At 42.1% G+C, this 20,920-nt stretch overlaps 2 protein-coding genes across 3 annotated transcripts; one reads left to right on the forward strand and one right to left on the reverse strand.

Annotated features, from left to right (window-relative positions):
* Positions 1–313: 313 nt before the first annotated feature.
* Positions 314–2,880, forward strand: LOC145898883 (uncharacterized). Its single transcript, XM_082987528.1, has 6 exons — positions 314–354; positions 472–698; positions 752–974; positions 1,033–1,235; positions 1,388–1,535; positions 2,208–2,880. The coding sequence occupies exons 2-6, from the start codon at positions 536–538 to the stop codon at positions 2,386–2,388; spliced, it is 918 nt and encodes a 305-aa protein (XP_082843654.1). The 5' UTR covers positions 314–354; positions 472–535; the 3' UTR covers positions 2,389–2,880.
* Positions 2,881–5,149: 2,269 nt separating this feature from the next.
* LOC145897752 (vascular endothelial growth factor A-like) lies at positions 5,150–13,987 on the reverse strand. Of its 2 annotated transcripts, none has more exons than XM_082986169.1 (5): positions 11,896–13,987; positions 7,427–7,620; positions 7,190–7,275; positions 6,923–7,056; positions 5,150–6,504 (listed from the first exon to the last, which is right to left on the reverse strand). In XM_082986169.1, exons 1-5 carry the CDS (start codon positions 12,131–12,133, stop codon positions 6,380–6,382), a joined length of 777 nt encoding a protein of 258 aa, XP_082842295.1. In that variant the 5' UTR covers positions 12,134–13,987; the 3' UTR covers positions 5,150–6,379. The 2 variants fall into 2 exon arrangements, with proteins under 2 accessions (XP_082842295.1, XP_082842294.1); XM_082986168.1 differs by having other exon boundaries at positions 6,772–7,056; positions 11,896–13,979.
* Positions 13,988–20,920: the final 6,933 nt, after the last annotated feature.

Consider the following 20,920-nt stretch of genomic DNA (forward strand, 5'->3'; position numbering starts at 1 on the left):
CAGGGTCTTTGTTTGTAAAACGTAACTTTGTATATCATTCGGCTAAATAATGTTGTATCACATTCTATAATCTATGATAAAATCCCGCGAAAGTAGATATTTTTATTGCCGTACTTTATACGGAACGTTCCCAAGCATCTGTAAGTTGTAGCACGGGTGCAAGTTCTGCCAGTGCTTTCAAAGAGCCTCAATTTTCCGCAAATTGAGCTGTTTGGTTATTTGCACTTGTAAACTCTGAGCGCACTTTTTTATTTGTTTCATTGGCGAGCATAGTAGTGAAGCGGCATTTGACTACGGCCACTGAGGCGTGACCGAGTACGAAGAGACAAAACTTCAAATAAGGCAAACATTGACGTAAGTTAGTATCCGTTTGCTTTATTGTTATAAAATATATGTGGTAGTATTACCTGGATATTCTTATAGTAGGTGATTAGCAGTTAATTTCTTTATTGTAAGTCGTATATTGTATAGACTGTGTAGCGTACAAGCAGCAAGAGGCTATATTTATTACCAATATTGGTTCACCTGCCGCAACATGGAAAACTTGGCTTCAAAAATAAAGTGGTATGTCATGAACATTCCCATTGGATCGTTTTTGCTGTTTGCTTTTGCTTCCCTTTTCTTCTACATTGCCAAAAGTAAGGAGATTCCAACTACAGATGTTTGTTTGCAACCACAAAGGGTGATATCAGGAGAAGGTAAATAGCATGTCTGATTTCATTCCACTCATTTTATGAAATATTGTTTAAAGGAGCTTTGCGGATATTCACACATGTGTTTTTCCACAAGAACTTTGAAACACTTGCAATGACTTTGGTTTTGCTTGGTTTATTTGGCACTATCACTGAGAGACTAATAGGCACCATACGCTTCCTTTACACTTTTTTTATTTTGACTGTTACCTCAGCTGTTTTGACCACTTTAGTTGCAATCGGATTAGCCTTTACCACATACTTTGCTGCTGTTATGTACAGGTACGTTGAAACAGATTGTTTTATTACAAGCTACAAAGACTTAAATACCTTTTTTTAGCTGCCCCGGTTTGGGTATGACAGGACCTTTACTTGGAATGTCTGTCATTCTGTTCAAAAATATGCCAATGAAAAGGACGATTCTCTTGTTTTTTGCATTGCGGACATTTTTTATACCATGGATTTTGTTATTTGTCCTGTATTTGATTGTTCCAGATGTTAACTTTGTAAACATTGTTTGTGGCTGCCTTTCTGGGACTTTATGTAAGTGTTAGTAACTGGCTTATCGTTTAAGATGCTTTTTTTGTTGTGAATGCCCTTGTAATTTATCAAAAAAGAAATATTTTTTATTGGAATAATATAAAAAATGTTTTCTTCGGCTGATCAGTTTCATTTACATGTTCATTTGATTGTAGATGCCTATGGGCTTGCGTCATGTATGGGTTTGCCTGTGACATGCCTAGCCCAATCTGACAATCTATGCAGTCAAGTTTTTCAGTGGTTACCTTGTGTCACATATGTTCGAAGCATTTCAAAACAGCTACCATATCATCGCCAAGATTTGTAAGTTCCCTGGTTACGTAACTAAAATAACTTACTTGAACTTGTTTTGAAAGCAATTTAGGTTAATAAATCACCCAATGACTAACAAACAAATAAAATAAAAATCAAGCATAGCCTAAAGGCGCCCAGCGCATGGTTTTGGGAAATAAAAAGGTAAAGAGTTCTCGTATGCAACTTCCTGTTTTTGACTAGCTTTGTTGCTAGTATATAGTATTGATACCACAGCCACATGAATAATAAATAATTTTATTGGGCCAACCAGTTTCCACGCTGTCTGTCAATTTGCCAATAAAATGTGTGTTCTATTTTAATAAGACACTGACTATGCTTATTTCAGTGTAAGAAAGCTGATTGATTTTTGCCTGTACGGAAATAAACATTCCCTGCAAGCAACATTTGTAATATATACTTACTTTGATATTGATTTGTGTATAAGTAGTATTTTACTCAAAAGTATTCTTTGTTTTGTTACCGTCATAAACCATTGGTTTGTTACTATTATGAAGTATTAGTTTGTTATTCTTTTATCTTGGCGAAAGGCAAGTTACCATGAGATAAGATTACCACAACATATCCATTTGCACAATGTGTACCGTCATACCACTAATGCAATAGTGATATCTGGACGTATGGTATCATTCGGCTCTTTTACCCTCTGTCGGTTTTGAACAGATCAATGTCAAGTTCGGCAACAGGTCGGATCCCACCTCCGCCACCTCCCATTACATATCCCAATCAAACGCAGGTTGGTGTGGAAGGAAAAGTATCGCAAGCACCGGAGAGTGGCCTCGTGGATTTGCCGCAGTACACACATGCGTCTACGAAAACTACCACGGCCTTATCGGAAAGATAGGGAGAAACTTGTACATTTGTGCTGTTATTTCATTATTGCAGTCTAACATTTTAGCTTTGTTCTTCACAATTTGTGTATTTACCGTCCTTTAACCTATTTTGCACCGTTAGAACAGAAATGATGTCACAACGCCACTACTTCAAGTTTATATTAAGTTGGTAATAACACATCGTGTACTTCTTGTCAAGTGTATGATTGAATTCTTTGAGCTGGTATTAACAGTGCTGTGATTAAAAAGCAAACACGGACCGCATACTTTCACCACGTAATACTGAACAATATTGAAATTGCAACTTCCTCCTGTTTTTCGCACCGAATGTGGTTTTAATGTTTTTTCGACAATTAACGCCGATGGTTCTATCCCCGAACGTTTTAATTAACGCAATTGCTTGTTTGAAACTTGATTTTTATTCAATCTAATTTGGTGCAAAGCTTGGTTGAATCAAAAGTTAATTGCAAGTAAATAAACCTACGCACCTTGCTGCAAAACTCAACGCCAAATTTGTCACAGACTTCAAACAAAGATGCTTTGCACAAAAAATGGCGTGGTTGGATAAGGGTCTTGGATTGCGGAAGTGCGAGTAAAGTCTTTCAGGAGAAAACACATTCTTGTTAGAAATAGAACCTCGTGTTCTTGCTGTGTATCGTGTTTGTAAACATAGTCATGTGAGATATTATTTTCGTCTGTTAAACTGAGGATAATCAAACTTTTTGTTCTGCGTCCCCATTTAAAAGAAACTTCTCTGCAGCAAACATATATAAAAACTTCGCCTAGGGCACATGTAGGATGTATGGATCAAATATCATATGAAAGCCGCAATTTGCAAAACAATCACGACAATACAAATGAAGAACGATACATAGTGCTTGCTCCAGTATCAGTGTGTTGGTTGTTGTATCGTAAATTAACACCAGATGGAGTAAGAGAGTAACAATGAATAGTCTTGTTGACCTACTCTAGTCATGATGAGTTACCTAACTTCACGTTACCATTTCCTTTTGAATCAATGGAATTTTCGCATCAAATAACATTAAATTAGCTTCGGGGAAATTAATTTTTTTGGAAATGGGCAATTTTCTGCGCTCCTTTCAGTTTGTGTTTTTTGTTCCCACTCCTGTATATTTTTAGCATTTGATGAAGTGTTTTGAAGGTTTCAAAAATATTGTGTTGTGATTTAATCTCATCAAAGCGGCGATCGTAGCGGCGAACAGGACCTGCGCCTTGAGCACTTTTCTAAATCCGGCATTGAAAACAGTAGTTGTGCGCCCACGCACCTTGTTGCGACACACAACAACAAACCTAAGTTTATAACAGGAGATGCATTTCTACTGTGCAAAAACTAGTCTATCACTTCAAGTACATTGCCAAGTGTTGTTTTAAATCCGGACCGCACGACGAATAAAGTTTGGCGATTAAGTGTTGAACTCGATATTCAGATGATGCTCAATTCGAAGAATTTTGACGCGTTTTCTAAGTGTGTTGTCAAAGTAAAGCATGTTGATGTATTGTGATCTATAACGCTCATATCGTTTGTCTGTAAAGGTAACTAAAACCAATCAACTTCAACTACGTTAAAACTTTGGTGTGTTTTAAGTTGCATAAAGATCGTTATTGAAGGCCTACTGTATTTGTAAGAATTGGTGTAACTTCTGTCCATTTGATACGTGTTTTCCGACAATGTTATGACCGCTTGCAACTCTTTTACTTCCTAATATTAAAACGAAACATGAATAAATGAAAACTATACACCTGGTACTCGCCATTTTTTAATTTTGCAGTTATTTGCGCTGGTGTTTCTTAATTAATCAGTTGAATGATTAACATCCATGTGAATAAAATTTGTGCAAGTGAATGGAAAGCAAAGACCATAAGAAAATGACTATTAACGGTCTGCCATAACGTCCATTTTTAGTTATTAATTTTGACAGGCGAAAATTGCAACTGTTAATATCACCACCAAAAGGTTGCACAATTTTTCGTGTTTAGCCGTAATAAATATTGTTGGTTATAAAAACTAAATACAATGTACAGTATAACATTTGCGTCAATGCAAAGAAATTAAGTAGGGGTGAATATAACCAGAAACGCTTGGGATGTGTTGGTCATGACCTTTTCTTGGATGCGTGATACTTTCTGTGCGTCTGCGCTAAGCTAAATACCATCTATAGTTGTTCGACCAATATTCTGTCCATGTGTCTTTTACTTCAGTTTTGACGATTGCTTTGGTACCTGTAGTGCTTAAGATATAATTAGCTTGTCCAAAGTCCAAAGTATTTTACATATTTCTACAGTGATTTATCGCGTTTGTTCGTCGATTGGCCATGTTTTAAAGAGCGGCATTTCTTCTAATTACGAAACGCAATAATCCGACGATTAAAGTTCGACCATTTTGTTTACGTTTGACAAAACAGTTCAGCAGCAGTGTTTCGCAGTTGCATCGCCCTCCAAGCGATAAATCAAATCAGGAGGCATCACAGCAACACTGCGGTCCGTCGAAATCGAAGGTTAAATCCAGATATACCTGGCTCCGCGCCTAACGTAGTCATCTAGGCTGTCTGTTGTGGTGAGGCTGACTGAAAAGCACATTAGACAGGAACCCCTTATGCAAGCAAACAATCTAGGTGGCCTTGCATGATCCTTGCACTAACTGGCGCACGCTTGACATATGCTGTAAAGAATTTTCCGCATCTTTATGAAATAGTACTTTTTTGTCACTGTCCTCATATGCATGACAAAGTGATGTAAAAAAGCACAAAGGAGTATAGTGTTTCCATTAAACTGAAATTCACGATGAAACTCCAATGAAGACAACAAATATAAATATTATTAAAAAAAAATGGAACAACGGCGCAAAATGCGTTGATGAACTTATAGTAGGGACACATATGGGCGACACGGTACGGAACAAGCAAGGTGTTTCGCGGCAAGCGGGCTTTTGCATTCGACAAAGCTAGCATAAAATGCGTTTTCAAGACAATACTGCGCTTGTGGCGGTTTGTAAATTTAACCTGACTGAGTGCCACACGCGTCGATACCAAAAGAGGCGATAATCCCGTTTGAAACTAAATACTGATTAAGATTGATGTGCAATTATCGGAAAGCATCCGCCTCCGCGATTATTCAACATACCGATGTAGACATGAAAGCAACACATCCTCATGTGAACGACTGAACGTTTTGTTATTTTACTTACGTATGTATCTATATTTGTTTCACATTTTATTTTATACGCTCGAACATTCATGTTTGCGTGGCAGATGTGTGATGCGCTGATTGGTCGAGTTGCAGGCGGGCGAAATAATCAGTGGAGATTCCAGCGGTTCTCTTGTGGTGGTGCGGGGTGAAGACATATTTGTTTAAATTGGACTGCTCTTCGGACATAAACCAACGTACTTTATTATTTTGACGTTTCGTTTGCCAAACAGCAAGGCCTCATTAGGGTTTAAGACTACAATTCAAACGTAAACCACACGACATACAAGGTCTTGCTGTATGGCAGACTAAACGAAAGAAAAAAAGTACGTTAATTTACGCCCCAGAAAGGCAGTCCTGCTTAATTGTAGTATGTCTGGTAGCACAGGACCGTTCTGTTGTTGAGAACTGTATTATCACTTATAAATATTTGTCGTTGAGCGTTGTAGTGCGATATATCAAGATTTGTTGTTGGGCGCTAGATTACCCGTTTTGTGCAAGCCATAGAACAAACGTTGTTTTTAGCGCTTTGGTCTTTAATGTGTATTAGCGTCCTTTCATTTAATTACAAAAGTAGTCACATTGGACGCGCGGCTCCAGGACATGTGATAGGCCGTCGGTGTAGGGTAACCTGGACGTTTACCAAGTTGGGGTTGGGTAAACTACTATTTTAGACTCGCCACCTTAATGTCAAACAGAATTGCAGGGTCGCCGAACTATTTCAGTTACAGTTATGTGTACACAACATTGTTTGTCCTTTCCACGCAGAAGCCGGGCGCATAATCCTTGCGCTGAGCGTTAAATAGTGGCATCGTAGAAAAATCCGAGCAGGCGAAGATGCGCCGGAGAAAGTTCGTTCGATGCGAGGCCGTCATCTTCATCCACGTTTCGATCGGTTCCGGTTGTGTGGCGATGGTATGCACCTGGACAAGAATGTGGCCCATATTATTGTCCGGCCGATGGTCCCAGAAGGAAGGTGATCAAATAACGTTGCCATTCGAGCTACAAAAAGTTAGTCATTCCACCAGACGCGACGGCGGCAGCGGCGAATGTTTTGCCTCCAAACTCGCCGGCGGAGGAGGTTTTGGGTAAACAAGATATTCGGAGAATAGCGTTTCTATATACAGCCTTGTCGAGCGGTTAACAACAGCATCCAGTGATGCTTAAAGAAAGCTATTATCAACACTTACGTGCAGCTGGATGGGCTGAATTCGGCTTGCCTTCGTCTGCATGCATTTCGGGTGCGGTGCGGCCGACGGCATGCACACACACAAGTAGTCATGTCCTGATTAAAGCGAAGCTGCATCATGCGGTCAGGGTGGCACTGATGGCGACACTCACATCGGCAGAGTTTTTTGTTCCAACGCTGCATGGGACCACACTCCTGCTCCACGCAACGAGACTCGCACTGGCAACTATCTACGTTCCATCTTTCGTCTGGCGCGCATGCGATCGGTTGGCACGGGTTGTTGGGACTGGCAAGTGAAACAAAACCGATATTTAGTGAATGTATAAGTTTTGCGTTCGAGTCAGCGAGCTTAGACAACATGGTATGTCAATTTGTATTAGGTGCGCATTGAACATGTTGAACATGACACGGGATCTCACCTGAGACATGCACACTGCGCGTGTTCGGTGAAGTTGAGAGTGATGTAGTCCACCCTGCGCTTGCCGGCCATGTGCTGTCGAGAAATCTACACAAGGAAAACACACATTAGCGTCAAGTTTAAGTGCCAATATTCGCCAAACCGCCGACGTGTGAGAAATTGGCGCCGCTTCGGGCTGCACAAACAAGTACCTGTTCGTGAAAGACGAAAACAACAACATTATCGTCGCTTCACTTACATCGACTTCTGTAATGTAGATTTCAGTGGGCATACAAGTGTGTCTGTCGTTGTTGCAACATCCGGTACACCTTCGAAGCTTTACGCAAGATGGACGAAGTTTAACGTTTGGTGGGATAGTGGGATGTTCCTTTCGGATGTCGATGATTTCCTCTCGTACGTCGCATTTGGTGTTGTTCAGCGCAGTTTCAAGATCTGCGTTAGACGGGAAAGTTTGTTGAATCGGTTAGGACAAAAATTTTGTGTAGACGCTCGTAAACATTCTTATGCTGCCTGGCATTTTTCCCAAGCCGCTACACGTACGATGGAATGAATATTTTCGGGCAGTATCGTGTGGCGAAAAAATTCTTGCCGTTGAGTTCGTGGTTTGGCAAAACAAACACCGAACTTTCACTTGCGTATTCAGTGACGCGATACTGCTTTGTTTGAAAGCTTCGACCGTCACAACGTTAACACTTCTGTTTCGAGGAACTTGGCTTACTGCAGGAAAAGTTTTATCAGATTAGAGAGTGGTAGTGTCTATACTCCCATACTGTGTATGCCCGAGGCACAAAGGGCGTTAACGTGTTAAGCCTTTTTGTACCGAATTAACATCGTGTCACTTGCGGCGTGCGGTGGCAGCTGTCGGTTTAAATCCTCATCATGGCGTGCAATTAACCTAGCTATGTCTCTCTTTAGGATTTCAACCCATCACGCGATATATGTCCACTTTGCCATAGGTGATGTGTATCCCGCATAACTGTCACCCTTTTTCTGCGCAGGTAGTAATTCACCTGAACAGTTGTGACCCTTAGTAAACCCGGCGGTTAAAATATCAAAATCCTTTGTGACGATCGTCACGCCATTCTAAGCTGCTCGCAGCACAGCGCGGGTTAAATTGTCTCGCAGTTTGTAAAACGCCGACCCCGGATATCTTGGCTTATATTTACCAGCATGGTCCGAAAGATTCTGGAGATACTGTCATAAAGGATTTGGGAGAAAGTATGTGGAGTGTACGCCCCGGCGCGACGCACCTACCACGTCTAGGGTAACATTCGGACAAACCTATCTCTTGGAAAGGTGATCAGGTTAAATTTTACCGGAAGCTATTCAGCTCGCGTGTCAGCCCAAACCCTACTATTACCGTACGATACTCGCCTAATCAATTTGATTGTGTGTTCTTGGACGGTACGCGTTTCAGTGAGTACCGTAATTAATGCGAACGAGGGACTGAGAACAATACAGAGCTGTAAAACGCAGTAGTTGGGCTGGTTTAACGAAAGCGTTCCAATGAAAGAGCAGCAAGCCGCAGCTGCGCATGAAGCAAGTACGTATTACCTCCGCCCACGGGCCGTTGGGCGTGAAATTCAAAGCCACAATCTCACAGCGCTTTAATATCAACCACCGCACTTTATTCCGGTTGCGGTTGGTAGTGAAAATTGCCTCCATAAAACACACGGTTTACCAAAGCCCCATCCACGTAGGTAATATTACGTATTCTTTCTGATCATGTGCTTCCTATTCCGCATTCCCCAATAATACACTAACACTCTAGTTTACCGACTTGGTGTTTTGCTGTTTGCGCAGCGAACCAACAGCACTTACATTATCTACGTGAAAAAATGGGCGGTAAATGTTTAAACGACCCCAGTCGAACACAAGCGAACGTCTGGGGGTAGTTCATACCAAGTTTACAAAACTTCAAAGAAAAATTTGTTTGCACAGGGGGGGGGAATATCGATCATTATGTCTCACTGTGAATGCAGTTGTAAGTTTAAGGTGTTCCCAACGGTAACTTTTTTTCATGACAAACATTACCAAAGCGTTTTTTCATCCTGACACACATGTTTGTTTTTTGGTATGATCTCAACTCCAGTTTATACGGACATCGTTTTATTGGCACAAGGAGTCGCTATGTTGCTCAAAGTCATGACGCAGCAATTCAAAAGAAACGAAAAAAATTCCGCTGGACTTTGGTATGCTGGCGCGTGTAAGGATGACAACCGTCAGTCGTTGTGGGGAGCAAGTTAAGCCTACGCAGCCTGCCACCTGCTCGGGTTTGGTTACCTTACTACAAGACAAACTGGAAATTCAGCACCACCACCCTCCAGTCGAACCAATTGCGTTACCTTTACATTGCCCTTCCCCCTATTTCGTGCGATCGTTGAATGTAAACCACACGTGACCTTCACAGCAAAGCCATGGCACGAGCTGTGGTATCGCGGAAACGCGTAGTCCATTGCCGGGATGCGCTCTTTGCCAACATGTTTGTGTGCACACATGGCATCAAGTTCGTAAGGCGAATCGTGACGCCGTTTAATACCGCAAAGGACGGCGGTGTACATTCTTCAGCCCGTCGAGTTGTATCTTCAATGTAGCTTTGGAAGACTTATTGGCACTGCGGTGCTGCAATTAATACGACAACTATGCCCACAATTTACATCACTTGCGACAGAATGCACAAGTGACTGTACATTAACGTCACTTACAAACTTTCACACGGTGATGCCGTTTGTCAAAGTTCGAACTTTTGTGCCGAGGACAAGAAACACATAGCGTGTGCTGATTGCAGCTTTGAGCGGCGTGACAGCGCACAACCTCCTATTTAGACGGCGCGTGAACATGTCTTTGAAACCTGCAGGCGTTTAATCTGAGAAGTATTTTTCCAATGCAAATCCGACAGAGCTAAGCGTAATTGGTACGTGGCACTAAGCAAGATTAGAAAACCGTCAGTCACGTAACGAGCGCGTACGATACATGTAAAATGCGCCCAGCTATTAAGACGATCCACCACTTTATACGCGGCAAAATTACCGGGCATTTTTGCGTACACCATTATGTTGTCTTGGCGTTTAGGAATTGAAAGGGCGCCGCCCTGCGCAACCATTGCACACGTCCGCCATTCGTTATGCGATGAGTAATCTTTACTACATGTTACCAGAGCGTTAACGCTTTAACTGCTGCAGGCAGCTCTTGAAGCATCGTGTAATCTCGTAGACGGCTAGACGATTGTCATTGAACTACAACTCGTCAGCCGTCAATCCCAGAACAAGGAGAAACTTCAGAAGATTCCCATCGGTGGCGGTTGCGCAAGACAGGTGACAATGCACTATACTTTGCTTTACCCACCAAAGGTGAAAGTTTTATAATGTCGCCCGACACCGTGGCACGCGATCCGCGCCGCCGTTAGACTCTGGACTATGAAAATATGGCGTTTACAAAAAGATTTGCTCGCACAGTGTTTAGGCGAAGTGCCACCAGTGTTTACTTAACGTTGTGTCGACTGTTACGATTTACGCTGCGTTATAATAAGAACTCGGGCCAACGATCGCAAACCTAACGACAGGGTGTGCGTGACAGCTGGGCATTTATTGGTAAATGGCAACTTCTCCCGGATTTGGTTGCAAAATTGTCTGTTTATTCGCGTGGGCAAACACCTGTTGCCTGCAAACATCACAATCCCGTCGTTTCCCCACATCAAACCAAGTGCGACGACAGGGTCGGCCGTTTTGATTGGTCGCGACAAGTTACATTATTTCTTATCGCTGATCCGTGTCGCGTACTAACCGTTAAAACATCGTCACAGCCCTAATGCAGACATGAGGAACTGTTTCGGGGGCAGTCTAGGCGCCATCTTCAATGGCCAAGACGCTACTGTTCTTTGAAATGAAGTGCGACTAACATCTTTTATCACATTTAATCTCTAAAGATAGCAGCGGCGCCATTACTAAACATTCTCCCTAAAGTATTTTGGACCACATAGTCGTTGGTAACGAAAGTTGGGGACAATAATAAATTCGTCTTCCCATTGCTATGTCGCTATACCAGGAAGACCATTGTGCTATGACAAATGGTGGGTGTCACGCGAGATGCGTCAATTGGTGTTGTGCGTTGTTTCGCGCCATTTTAGGCAACAATTTCGAGAGTCCCTTGCAATTTAAAACGCAGTGGCACGCTGCAAGCGTTTTTTCACAATCGCCAAAGTTGTAGTTGCCCAACACATACAAAAGGCTAGCCGAAATAATTGGTGTTTGAGGGATGCACTTGGCTCGGCGAACTACAGGGAGAAAATGGCGCAAAGTTTGTCCAATTTAGGCATAGAAAATCCACTGGCTCACCAAACATCCACGCGAAGTTTGATGCTTCGTAATGGTCCTTGGGTAACTAGTTTTATTGTCCAACTGTTATCCGTTAATGCGGCTGTGTATTGTTATCCGGCCGACCTGGTTGGCCGTTTCCATAACAAACAACTCACGCTGAAGTGTCTACGACTATAGAGGTGTTGCGTAAGATGGCAACATTGTGCGCGTTTGGATCCTCATCTCTTCACATTCTCTCACGTATACGTTAGAACCGCAGACATTTTGCGAAGGGTTTTGCAGCCAATGTGACACTTTCACCTGATAGGGCGTTTGTACACAACACTAGCAGTACCAACTTACGACCATGGACAACAAGTTACGAAATTAAAGAAATCATGCGAAATCTTACCTTGGTGGTATCGAACTGCTGGTCGTACTGGATGGGCCACGACACAAGGTACGCTGACCACGAGTAAAGTAAAGAGGAAGGTGGTTTGCACGAAGATCACTGCATCTGAGAAGGACTGTGACTTCGAATATGAAATCCAATCAGTTATCGAAACAAAATATAAAACGTGCTTTTTAAGCCTCTTGCACCACTCCTCCATCTGCAGTTCGTGCTTTGACGGCGAATCTGAACTAGCCATGTTCTTGGTTCTTTATTTGGATTCGCGTAAGGTGACACAAAACAGCAACAGTTTCTCCTTGGCTCGTTTTACAATATTAAATAACGATTTTACAAGGTTTGCTCACTGTAAATAAGATATAGGATCAAAAGTAAACACTGGCACAGCCTTTTACAAGGCAGCAGTCTGAACTCATATAACTTTGTCTTCTAGTTTAAACGAAACCCTTCACACAAACGTCGACAGCACGTGTACGTCCGTGCCGACCTTCCGACGCTGCTGCCGCCGTAACGATTTAGTACAGTATGGTCGCTTTATTCCCCACGCGCCTCCGTTGTCTCGGCCTCGGTGTGAGAAAAACCTGCCTCGTAACGGTTTTGTAGCAGGGTCGAAAAAGGAAGAAGTTTTGCTGGTTTGTTCTAAATGCGTTAAGGCCAAAGTGTCGCCCAACCCTAACCACATACTTTCTTACTACTTTGTTGATAAATATTGAAATGGTAAGTCCCCAATCACATGATGTTGCTTTGTAAAACGTCGTTATCGGTTACCACTGCAATAGTCGTTTTCTTAAATGACACTAATTATGACCAGCGACGTTCGGAACTAATCGCAGCCCCGCATTAAGTCGTTCACCTAACTAGTGCCACATAATTTTGTTTTTCCTTTTAATGTTGATCTGATCTAAAAGTTTGGTGTGCCTCAAACGCCTTGAGAGGATGTGCGATCATAAAAGGTTTGAGAACCCCCTTATACACAGCACGTCGGCCCTCACTGTGGCGCTTCCGCAGTTAGAATGATATATAAAGGGGAAACGGGATATGCGTCGTACAAAAAACGGCGTTGGAAGTACCATCAGGATAAAACCAGGTTCAACCGACTGTAAAGAAGTTAACCACGGACATATTACGAAGTAAGTCTAACAGACAATCATATGTGTGGTAACTAGTTGAATTACTCACCCGCAGAGTTTGTCGTAACATGTTGCGCCTTTTCGATCTCTATCTTATGTATTCGCCCTGTTTTGGCATAACTTAACCATCCCTGAATTGGGAACATCAAGCTATCTCGTGTAAATAAATACTTGAAGTCACGTGTCAACAGTTTCCAAGACTATCTATCATCGATGAATGTGCTTGAATGGTGATGAATTGCTTTGCCACCGCAACGCACTTTACTTCGTCTTTCCTGCCGTACAAGTTAGACTCGTTGCACAAGATCTTCGAAATGCCTGCAAACACGTTTGTAATTAGAGAAGCACCTACTGTATCGCGGTTCAGCATCCGCTAGGCCTTAACCCCCGAAAAACATGCAGGGGTCCTTGTTGGGTTAATGTTACAATAGAGAGGATCTATAGAATGGAATGTAACATTATAGTCATCGACAGCCGTCGTAGGAACTCTGTTGCCCTTAGCGGTTAGGCTTTTTACCAGTTAAATCGTGACCGCTCTTCACAATGGAAACGCCCTCTTGCGTCAGGGCTGATGTTTAACAACACCTTTTGCATCCAATTATCGGATGGTAATTAAGCGAGGACCGGGCGTCGTCGAGTGAAAATTGTAGAACCCGCAATTTTGTGCATTCTTTCTTGTCTGTGTTTATAATAAACACCTTGCACAAAAACTGTGGTTTCTGTACATTCACCTTGGTTCACAAAAGCAGACATTCACAAAAACAGGAAATGTGTCAAAAATAAAGTGCAGTAAACTTTTAAACTGAAAATTATGTGCACTGATGAGACCTTACAGCTCGAAACAGTGACCTTTTGCCTGCAGCTCACAGAATTTATGCTATTGGCTCCACTTTGCATATAGAGAAAAAGTTATTTTGTAAAACCATAAACCAGCACTGAACGTGGATGATAGCTCCAAACCGCTTTACCTATTCAACATCTAGGTCCGTACTGCAGCCTGACATATTGCTAATGATGACTTCGTTGCTGTGATTCCATGTTGTTGTCACGTGACATGCCTCTGGCTTGTTGCGCGTTGTTGCAGTTTCCCTTCTGCCTGCTCAGTCCTTTATTACCCCGACGCTTTTCTTGCATGCACTCATTGTAGTACTGATGATGAACGCAGTTAGTGTTCGAAACGTTTACTGATGAAAAACAGCATTTTAGCTTTGGCTTTCATTTTCAAAGTTATTTTGTCTTGTACAGATTTCACGGACTAAGTGTTATTGGGGAAACTATGCGTTGCGATTTTGTCGAAAATACATTAAATTTATACCCGATCGACAAAACGTGACAAAATCCTTCATTTATTGTTACACGTAGGTGAAATAAATAATTTGTGGAAAGGTTTTTGACAGGAGAAAAGTGCTAAACGGCAATTCCATTTTCAATTATGTACGTCAGACAAACATGGCCTTGAAATTAACGATCAATAATTTATTTCTGCGCCAATAGGAAATGCTACCACAATTTGGTTATGATCGGGTTGCGTCGTGAGGACGTGACTGTCTTTGACACGGCGCAGATTAGACAGTTTTTTTGATGCCCAAATCAATATCTTCCATAATTCAAGAGTTGTAATTTCATTTTGGTTTATAGCAAATTACGTTTAGGTGCACTTTGGATGACGGGAAAAACCTTTGATTCATTTATGACGTCGTTGATGTAATTCAGCGTCCAGACGATGCATCGTTGTATCGAAACCTCGTCCGAAAGTTTCCGCATCCCGATTTTGTCATGGAAATTTATGCAGCAAGTGTTTCAATACAATTCAAAAATTGGATGATAGTCCGAAGCTAATGTCATGTTCGTCTAACACGAGACCGTTATTATCGCATTGTTTCATGTCACATGTATCCAAATCATCTAACGCTAATTGGCTGATTTCCCGGTCACGTGACGTCCGCTGTCTAACCACATCGGGGAAGTTGGGCGCCGAAATATGGAAGGGAAACGCGTTGACATGTCTCTATAAGAAATAGACACGAAATTGCCTGAAGTTGCATCATCTTTTTGGAAGCGCTGGTACACAGGTACGGCTGGAATACCGGGGTCGGTACAAGTGCACTTCACACACCATTTGAAGTCTTCCCTCTCAAATCCCACGGCCAGGTGGTAAAAACCTTATAAATGCATCAATCGAATCACAACCACCTGTCTCCGTATGTTGAATCGCACTTGGCCGAGACGAGATCACAGCCGTGGTTCAAAGTGCACGTCCGCCTTCACCTCGGGCATCCAGTCTAATTGATTGTTATCGAATGACGTGCTTACTATGGCATGTGGGACTAGTCAGGTAAGTGGTGGAACAGAGGAGGAGGAGCGAAATGGGATGTGTGTAATGTCTTTCTTTCTCTTCCCTTCACTCCCGATCAAACTCGAGAGGCACGTGATGGAATAACTTGGATAATTTCCAACGTCGCGTTGGGAGGAGCAAGGTTTCTTTCACGCCTCTGTGGGCGATGGCGAATTCACCAACCGGATGCCGCCAGCGTTACGGGCGTGACTTGGTGGAGCAATGTAATACTGAGACTAATAGCCACTGTTTGAGGAACGCGTCGTAGGCGAAATTTGCTTTTGCGACGGATGGGATTAAGAGTATTTGACCTATTGTGTCCCAGGCCTCCGACTTGGACAACAATGGAGCCTCAGTTTGCGCCATCTTTTGTGTTTTCCGTTCTTGTTGGTTATATTAGGCAAAAGCTTTCCTTCTTCTATAAAGTGGGAATGTTTGAAATTCCAACACTCTTTAAACGGCGCCCGTGTCAAGAAGAATCATTTTGAAGTGCGCGGTTTCGTTCAAAGGCGCTAGGGACGCTCGATTGGCAGCAAATCCCAACAAACTTCTGCTTTACTACGAACAGCGGCTGTCACTGCCCTTCACCGACCTATCGAAGTTGGAAAAGCTCTCCGCGGAGTCCTCTCTTTTGAGCCTTTGGGCATTGTCGAATCCTAGGCATAAAACCACAAAACAGTTCAGACCGCCCTAAGAGAACTCCACGAGTGCTTAGGGGCTTTTGTGAATGGCACATGACGCAATCTTGCGTCAAACATGGGTTTATTCATTGTGTACGCCCTCTTTTGTATTCCTTCTGCAATGATTCACAAATAGTATACGGTGCATATCAGTGTTTACCCAAGCATAAAAATCGTTGAATTGTCGATAAACGTGGTGTTCGTTATGTTCGTTATGTTCGTTATGTTCGTTATGTTCCTTGTGCAAAAAACAACTTGGTGTATGACGGTTCAGTAAATGTCACATGACGACAACATTTTCACCATGATGCTGCAAACTCTGATCTCAATCTACACATTTCCACCTGACGAATTTAACGTCACAACCCACAGATTTGCTTCGCCTCGTCATTGGAAATTCCCCACGTCAGAGTACTTGTTTGACAGCAAGGGACAAGTGACACGTGTTCGAAATTGTGTGGAACCTAAAATACACCGATTTCACCACCAATGGGATATCGTGTTTCACGTGTGGAATGTCATTGGTCCCATTCAACATCACCGACGCTGACGCGATCAACAGGCTTCAAAGTAGCTCTACGATACTCCGCATGACAAATTATGGTTTTCCTGCCACAGGACCTCTCCACTGACAGGAAGTTTAAATAAAGAAAAACGACAGCAATAGAATATAAGAAGGCCACTTACACATACGCTGTAACTTCTCCAATGCTTTGTTAACGGAGTAAAAACGGAAATTAAGGGAAAAAAGGAAATTTTGTTTTTAAAGTGTGTTACTTTTTGCAGCACAGCACGTACGACAGCGAGGGTAAAGGTCAAATCGGTTTCGATGACGTTAGCGTGCGACTTGGGTATCAATAATGTCATCATTATCCCACCGCTAAATGGTTAAAGACGCAAAACGCGGTTATCAAATTGCGTTAACCCCCAAACTAACTTTTGATCCGCGATGCAGCGACATTCTAACCGTACGAGGCCTTATTACCGTGCTTTTCGCGCATAATTTTTGTAGGTTGGAACGTTTGCATACTGGTCGCCCAAATTGCGTTTAGTGTGGCGGGAATCCGAATTAACATTTCTTCGAATTGCTACTTCGCGGCATTGTTCGATTCTTCGAAAGCAGATAACTCAGGCGAATGTCGACTTCTGACTGGGTTCATCGAAGGTCGAGTTAACGGTCTACTGCTGGATTTCACAAACTATGTGCGGCAACACAATTGCATGCTATGTAACAGGCTCAGGTGGGCCGCGAAAGTTTCTGCACGTTTTGTGTAAAATCATGAATCTATACAAGCGCTTAAAAGAAAAAATATACAAGTGCCTAAATGATATCACTGCAATTATTTTTCCTGTAATCGGATTCTCTTTTATGGCTTGTGCTTGTCGGGTATTCTGCGCCGTATTATTTAGTGTGCCACAGGGGAATTCTGAAGATCCAAGCATATCGTGGCATTTAAAAGCAAGAATTACTACTGCATCGTCATACCAACTCAACACAAACAAAGATTCTTGTTTAATGAACCGTCAACCGCAAGACTTCCTTGCTCTTTAATTTGGAGAAGTCTGGAACGATGCTTTTGAAGCGTTCCAGCTGTGTTACTGTACGCAGTTAAACCTAAATTAGGGTAAAACACTAGAGAAATTCACAAGCCCGCATAAAAACCTTCACATTGAGTTTTTGCAATCATGTTATATTACAGTGATGTGGTTTATGATTATGAGTGGAAGTTTATGGAGGTGGGTCGTTTAAAAGTGTATAACGCTACCCATTTGACCTGGAATTTGTTCCGCAAAATGTCAATTATACTGATGTTTAAAGGTTTTGCTCCCAATTTCTGTGGATTAGTTCGTAATTTAAAAATTAAAACTGGTTCAAAAGTTTTGTATGACCCGCTTGACCTTGTTTATACCTCCTACGCCCCCAACTCGAAAGCAATTATATTGTTTTAAGGGCGTTTCGCTTCCGCGATTCTGGCAATAGCATTGCACTTAAGGCTTCTGAAAACTTGTAATCTGTCGCGACATGCTCTCAGGATTGGTTTAAGCAAGGCCGCAAGCACTTGTAGACAAGCTGCTTAGCGCCCAGCAGGCTGCAATCGGACATTTGCTATTTGCATCCCTGCTTTCCATAAATGGCAGTCCGATTCAGAGCCACAAATTGGACGTTTAAAGAAAGTCCTATGCGACCGCTCTTGTGGCCTAAATGTCACTTATGTTGCCGGAGAACATAAAAGCCCCAAACCGTATTTGAATTTGTTTTTCCCGCTTGCGGACGACGTGACTCATTATTCCGCAAACAGAATCGGATACCGGCGTCTTTTCCACGTATATTCGATGTATACACAGTTTCGTTTGAGAATTGCAAGAGTGCGTCATTGTTGTTAACTAAGATTTAACATTAAGGAGAACGGAATGTCAGTGCTGATGTGCCATAGACTTCTAACCTCTTTACAACGAACGACTTAACTTAACACCGGAAAAAGCAAAACTCCGTTCAATTCTCTTTCACCATTTTAGACATTACGTCATCGGCCAAGCTTGACAACGAAATCTTGCGTAGTGAACATTCGAAAAGATGTAATTCTTATGGGGGTACATTTTTCCCTCTCCCAACCACCTGTACAACACAGAACATAAGTTGTTGCCGAGCTAAGAATTGGCCTTTATTTTTGCCACACAAATGACGTCAAACTATTTAAAAACTTTATGCTACGTGAAAAGGTCGTACTACTTGTGCCCTACAGGTTGTACAAACGTCGGGACGTGACGACACCACATCCATACTTGGAAGTTTCTTGGTTAGCGCGTGTCCCGTTGGAGCCACAGCTCTTAATGCAATTTTTAGGAGACCGCTGCGGTCGGGACACTTGTATCTCCACTAGCGCTTTGTGGTGACAAATGTGCTTTCACTTGCGGTTGGAAGCGAGCACAGTGTTTTCATATATCCGTAACCCGTGCCCCGGAGATTATATTGTATTGCGAAGCATGTTTGTCGTGTAAAGAATCATAGAAAGTGCCACAGTAAATATCCATCACACTTTCGTAGACACGTAGATAACTATGAATGTAATTTTCCTACTTCAGAGGGGTATTTATTTTATAAATGGTACGTCAATTATGTTAATTGCCGTGTCTCAGCCATTTTGTTCATATCGTTATCAAGGCCAAAGCCAATGGATCCTTATTGACATGTCAAAGTAATTTTTGGAGTTTTGCTCTTGCGAGGAAATTCTATTTAAATCCGTTCCGAATAACATGTTTCGAGTCACGGAAAGTGGACATGGCTTTCATAACCGTAGCTTCTTAAAACTGTTTTTCTTCAATTTGACTTGGTACGGTACAAACAACAGAACTTCAATGTAAATTGAAAGGTGTGCGGCATAGCGATCATGTACAATACTGTCCCTGTTTTTCAACGACATGGATATTACGGGATATCGGTCTGGGGAAAATTTAAATTTTAGGCTCCCGACAGCAGGTAACATGCATTTTTCCTGTTCGATTGGCAAGGCAAGGGGATAATCATATCCGGCTTGTTATATAGGATGCATATTCCCATACTTATCGATTTCGGCCAGTCCTTGGATATTCGTGAACCGCGCCGGGATTCTTCCGTGATGTCGAATCCATGTGCGCGTTCCTCGCGCCGCCATCAAGGACCTGTTTATGCCTAGGGCCACAACACAAATCTATGGGAAGATGGCGGTTTATTTCTGAAAATACAATAATTTCGCAACGTCACCAGACCGCATTTCCTTGTCATTTCACGCAAGCAAACTGTCGTGCGCAACAACTAATAATTTGATGTCCTTTCGGCTTGTTTGAGAGTTTGTGGGAATTCCCAGCACAATTAAGTCACAAAATCCATGTTTGTCACTGCGTAATTTACCAACAAACAAATCACCTTTGCTTCGCCATGAGTTTCCGTAATGGAATTTTTAATGGATATAGCTCCCGGCACTAGGCGTGTGCCAAAGTCAGAGAAGTGATATAATTAGGATTTAATGCATGGCATGGGTAAGACTGATCTTTCATCTGGCCTTTCATCTTGGCCTTATCATCAAAACCAACAACAAACATAACAAATTCTAGTCGCGAAATCCGGCGCAGAGGAAGTGGAAACACAGACACAGCAAGACTGTTGCCGCCCGGTACGTGCCGTTGAAAAACCGGAATTCGATTGTTTCTTGAGGAACGCAAACCGTAAGGTGTGACCTGTCAAAACATATCAGCCTGTTGTCTTTTATCAACACGATGTGCGACAAAGTACGCAGAAGACCATGACCTTGACTTGGTGAGAGTCAATCAATACGCCCCACCTTCATGTTATCTTTGAACAACAGTAAATATTCATCGTCATTCGTTTTAATGAACCTAATATAGAGCTTTGCGTAGGAAATTTTTTTGAGCGGTCAAGGTTTTGAAATATACATGAAGGCGATGGACGGTTCTCCTCGGAAATTTTTGAACGCATTTATATTTTGATTTAAGAATTCACACCCAACATCTTATGTCATCTAATTATATACTTTATGATGATGAGAAGAAAGGACACCTTAAAATACAGGGTTCACAAATATTTCTCTAAGCTTAGTTATTTCTTGAGGGCATGATACGTTCACAATGTCCCAAATTCAACCTTTAGATATACAGCCCTTTTAAGTCAATTGAAAGATTGTAAGCGAAGAAGTTTTTGACTTCATGGTATAATATGTGGACGTTATAAAAGTAAAAAGCAAACAAATTTTAGGAGTTAATACATGCGTGCAACATTTATCGTCTTATCAATTCATACATTAGTTTGTATTTCCCAGATGATTGTCATGTATTCTGTAGGTAAAAATAAATCTCTTTTCTATATCCGACGGAACCTATAGGATATA

This window comes from Ascidia mentula, chromosome 4 (genome assembly GCF_947561715.1).
Source record: "Ascidia mentula chromosome 4, kaAscMent1.1, whole genome shotgun sequence".
In the NCBI taxonomy this organism is placed as follows: domain Eukaryota; kingdom Metazoa; phylum Chordata; class Ascidiacea; order Phlebobranchia; family Ascidiidae; genus Ascidia; species Ascidia mentula.

What these genes read in the sequence shown, in the direction of transcription:
- LOC145898883 (XM_082987528.1), top strand. Translation starts at nt 536, where the DNA reads ATGGAAAACTTGGCTTCAAAAATAAAGTGGTATGTCATGAACATTCCC. An exon ending in AAGGGTGATATCAGGAGAAG is followed by an intron (nt 699 to 751) that starts GTAAATAGCATG and finishes TATTGTTTAAAG; the next exon opens with GAGCTTTGCGGATATTCACA. An exon ending in CTGCCTTTCTGGGACTTTAT is followed by an intron (nt 1,236 to 1,387) that starts GTAAGTGTTAGT and finishes ATTTGATTGTAG; the next exon opens with ATGCCTATGGGCTTGCGTCA.
- LOC145897752 (XM_082986168.1), bottom strand. Translation starts at nt 12,133, where the DNA reads ATGGCTAGTTCAGATTCGCCGTCAAAGCACGAACTGCAGATGGAGGAG. An exon ending in AGCAGTTCGATACCACCAAG is followed by an intron (nt 7,621 to 11,895) that starts GTAAGATTTCGC and finishes CGTCTAACGCAG; the next exon opens with ATCTTGAAACTGCGCTGAAC. An exon ending in GCGCAGTGTGCATGTCTCAG is followed by an intron (nt 7,057 to 7,189) that starts GTGAGATCCCGT and finishes TTCACTTGCCAG; the next exon opens with TCCCAACAACCCGTGCCAAC.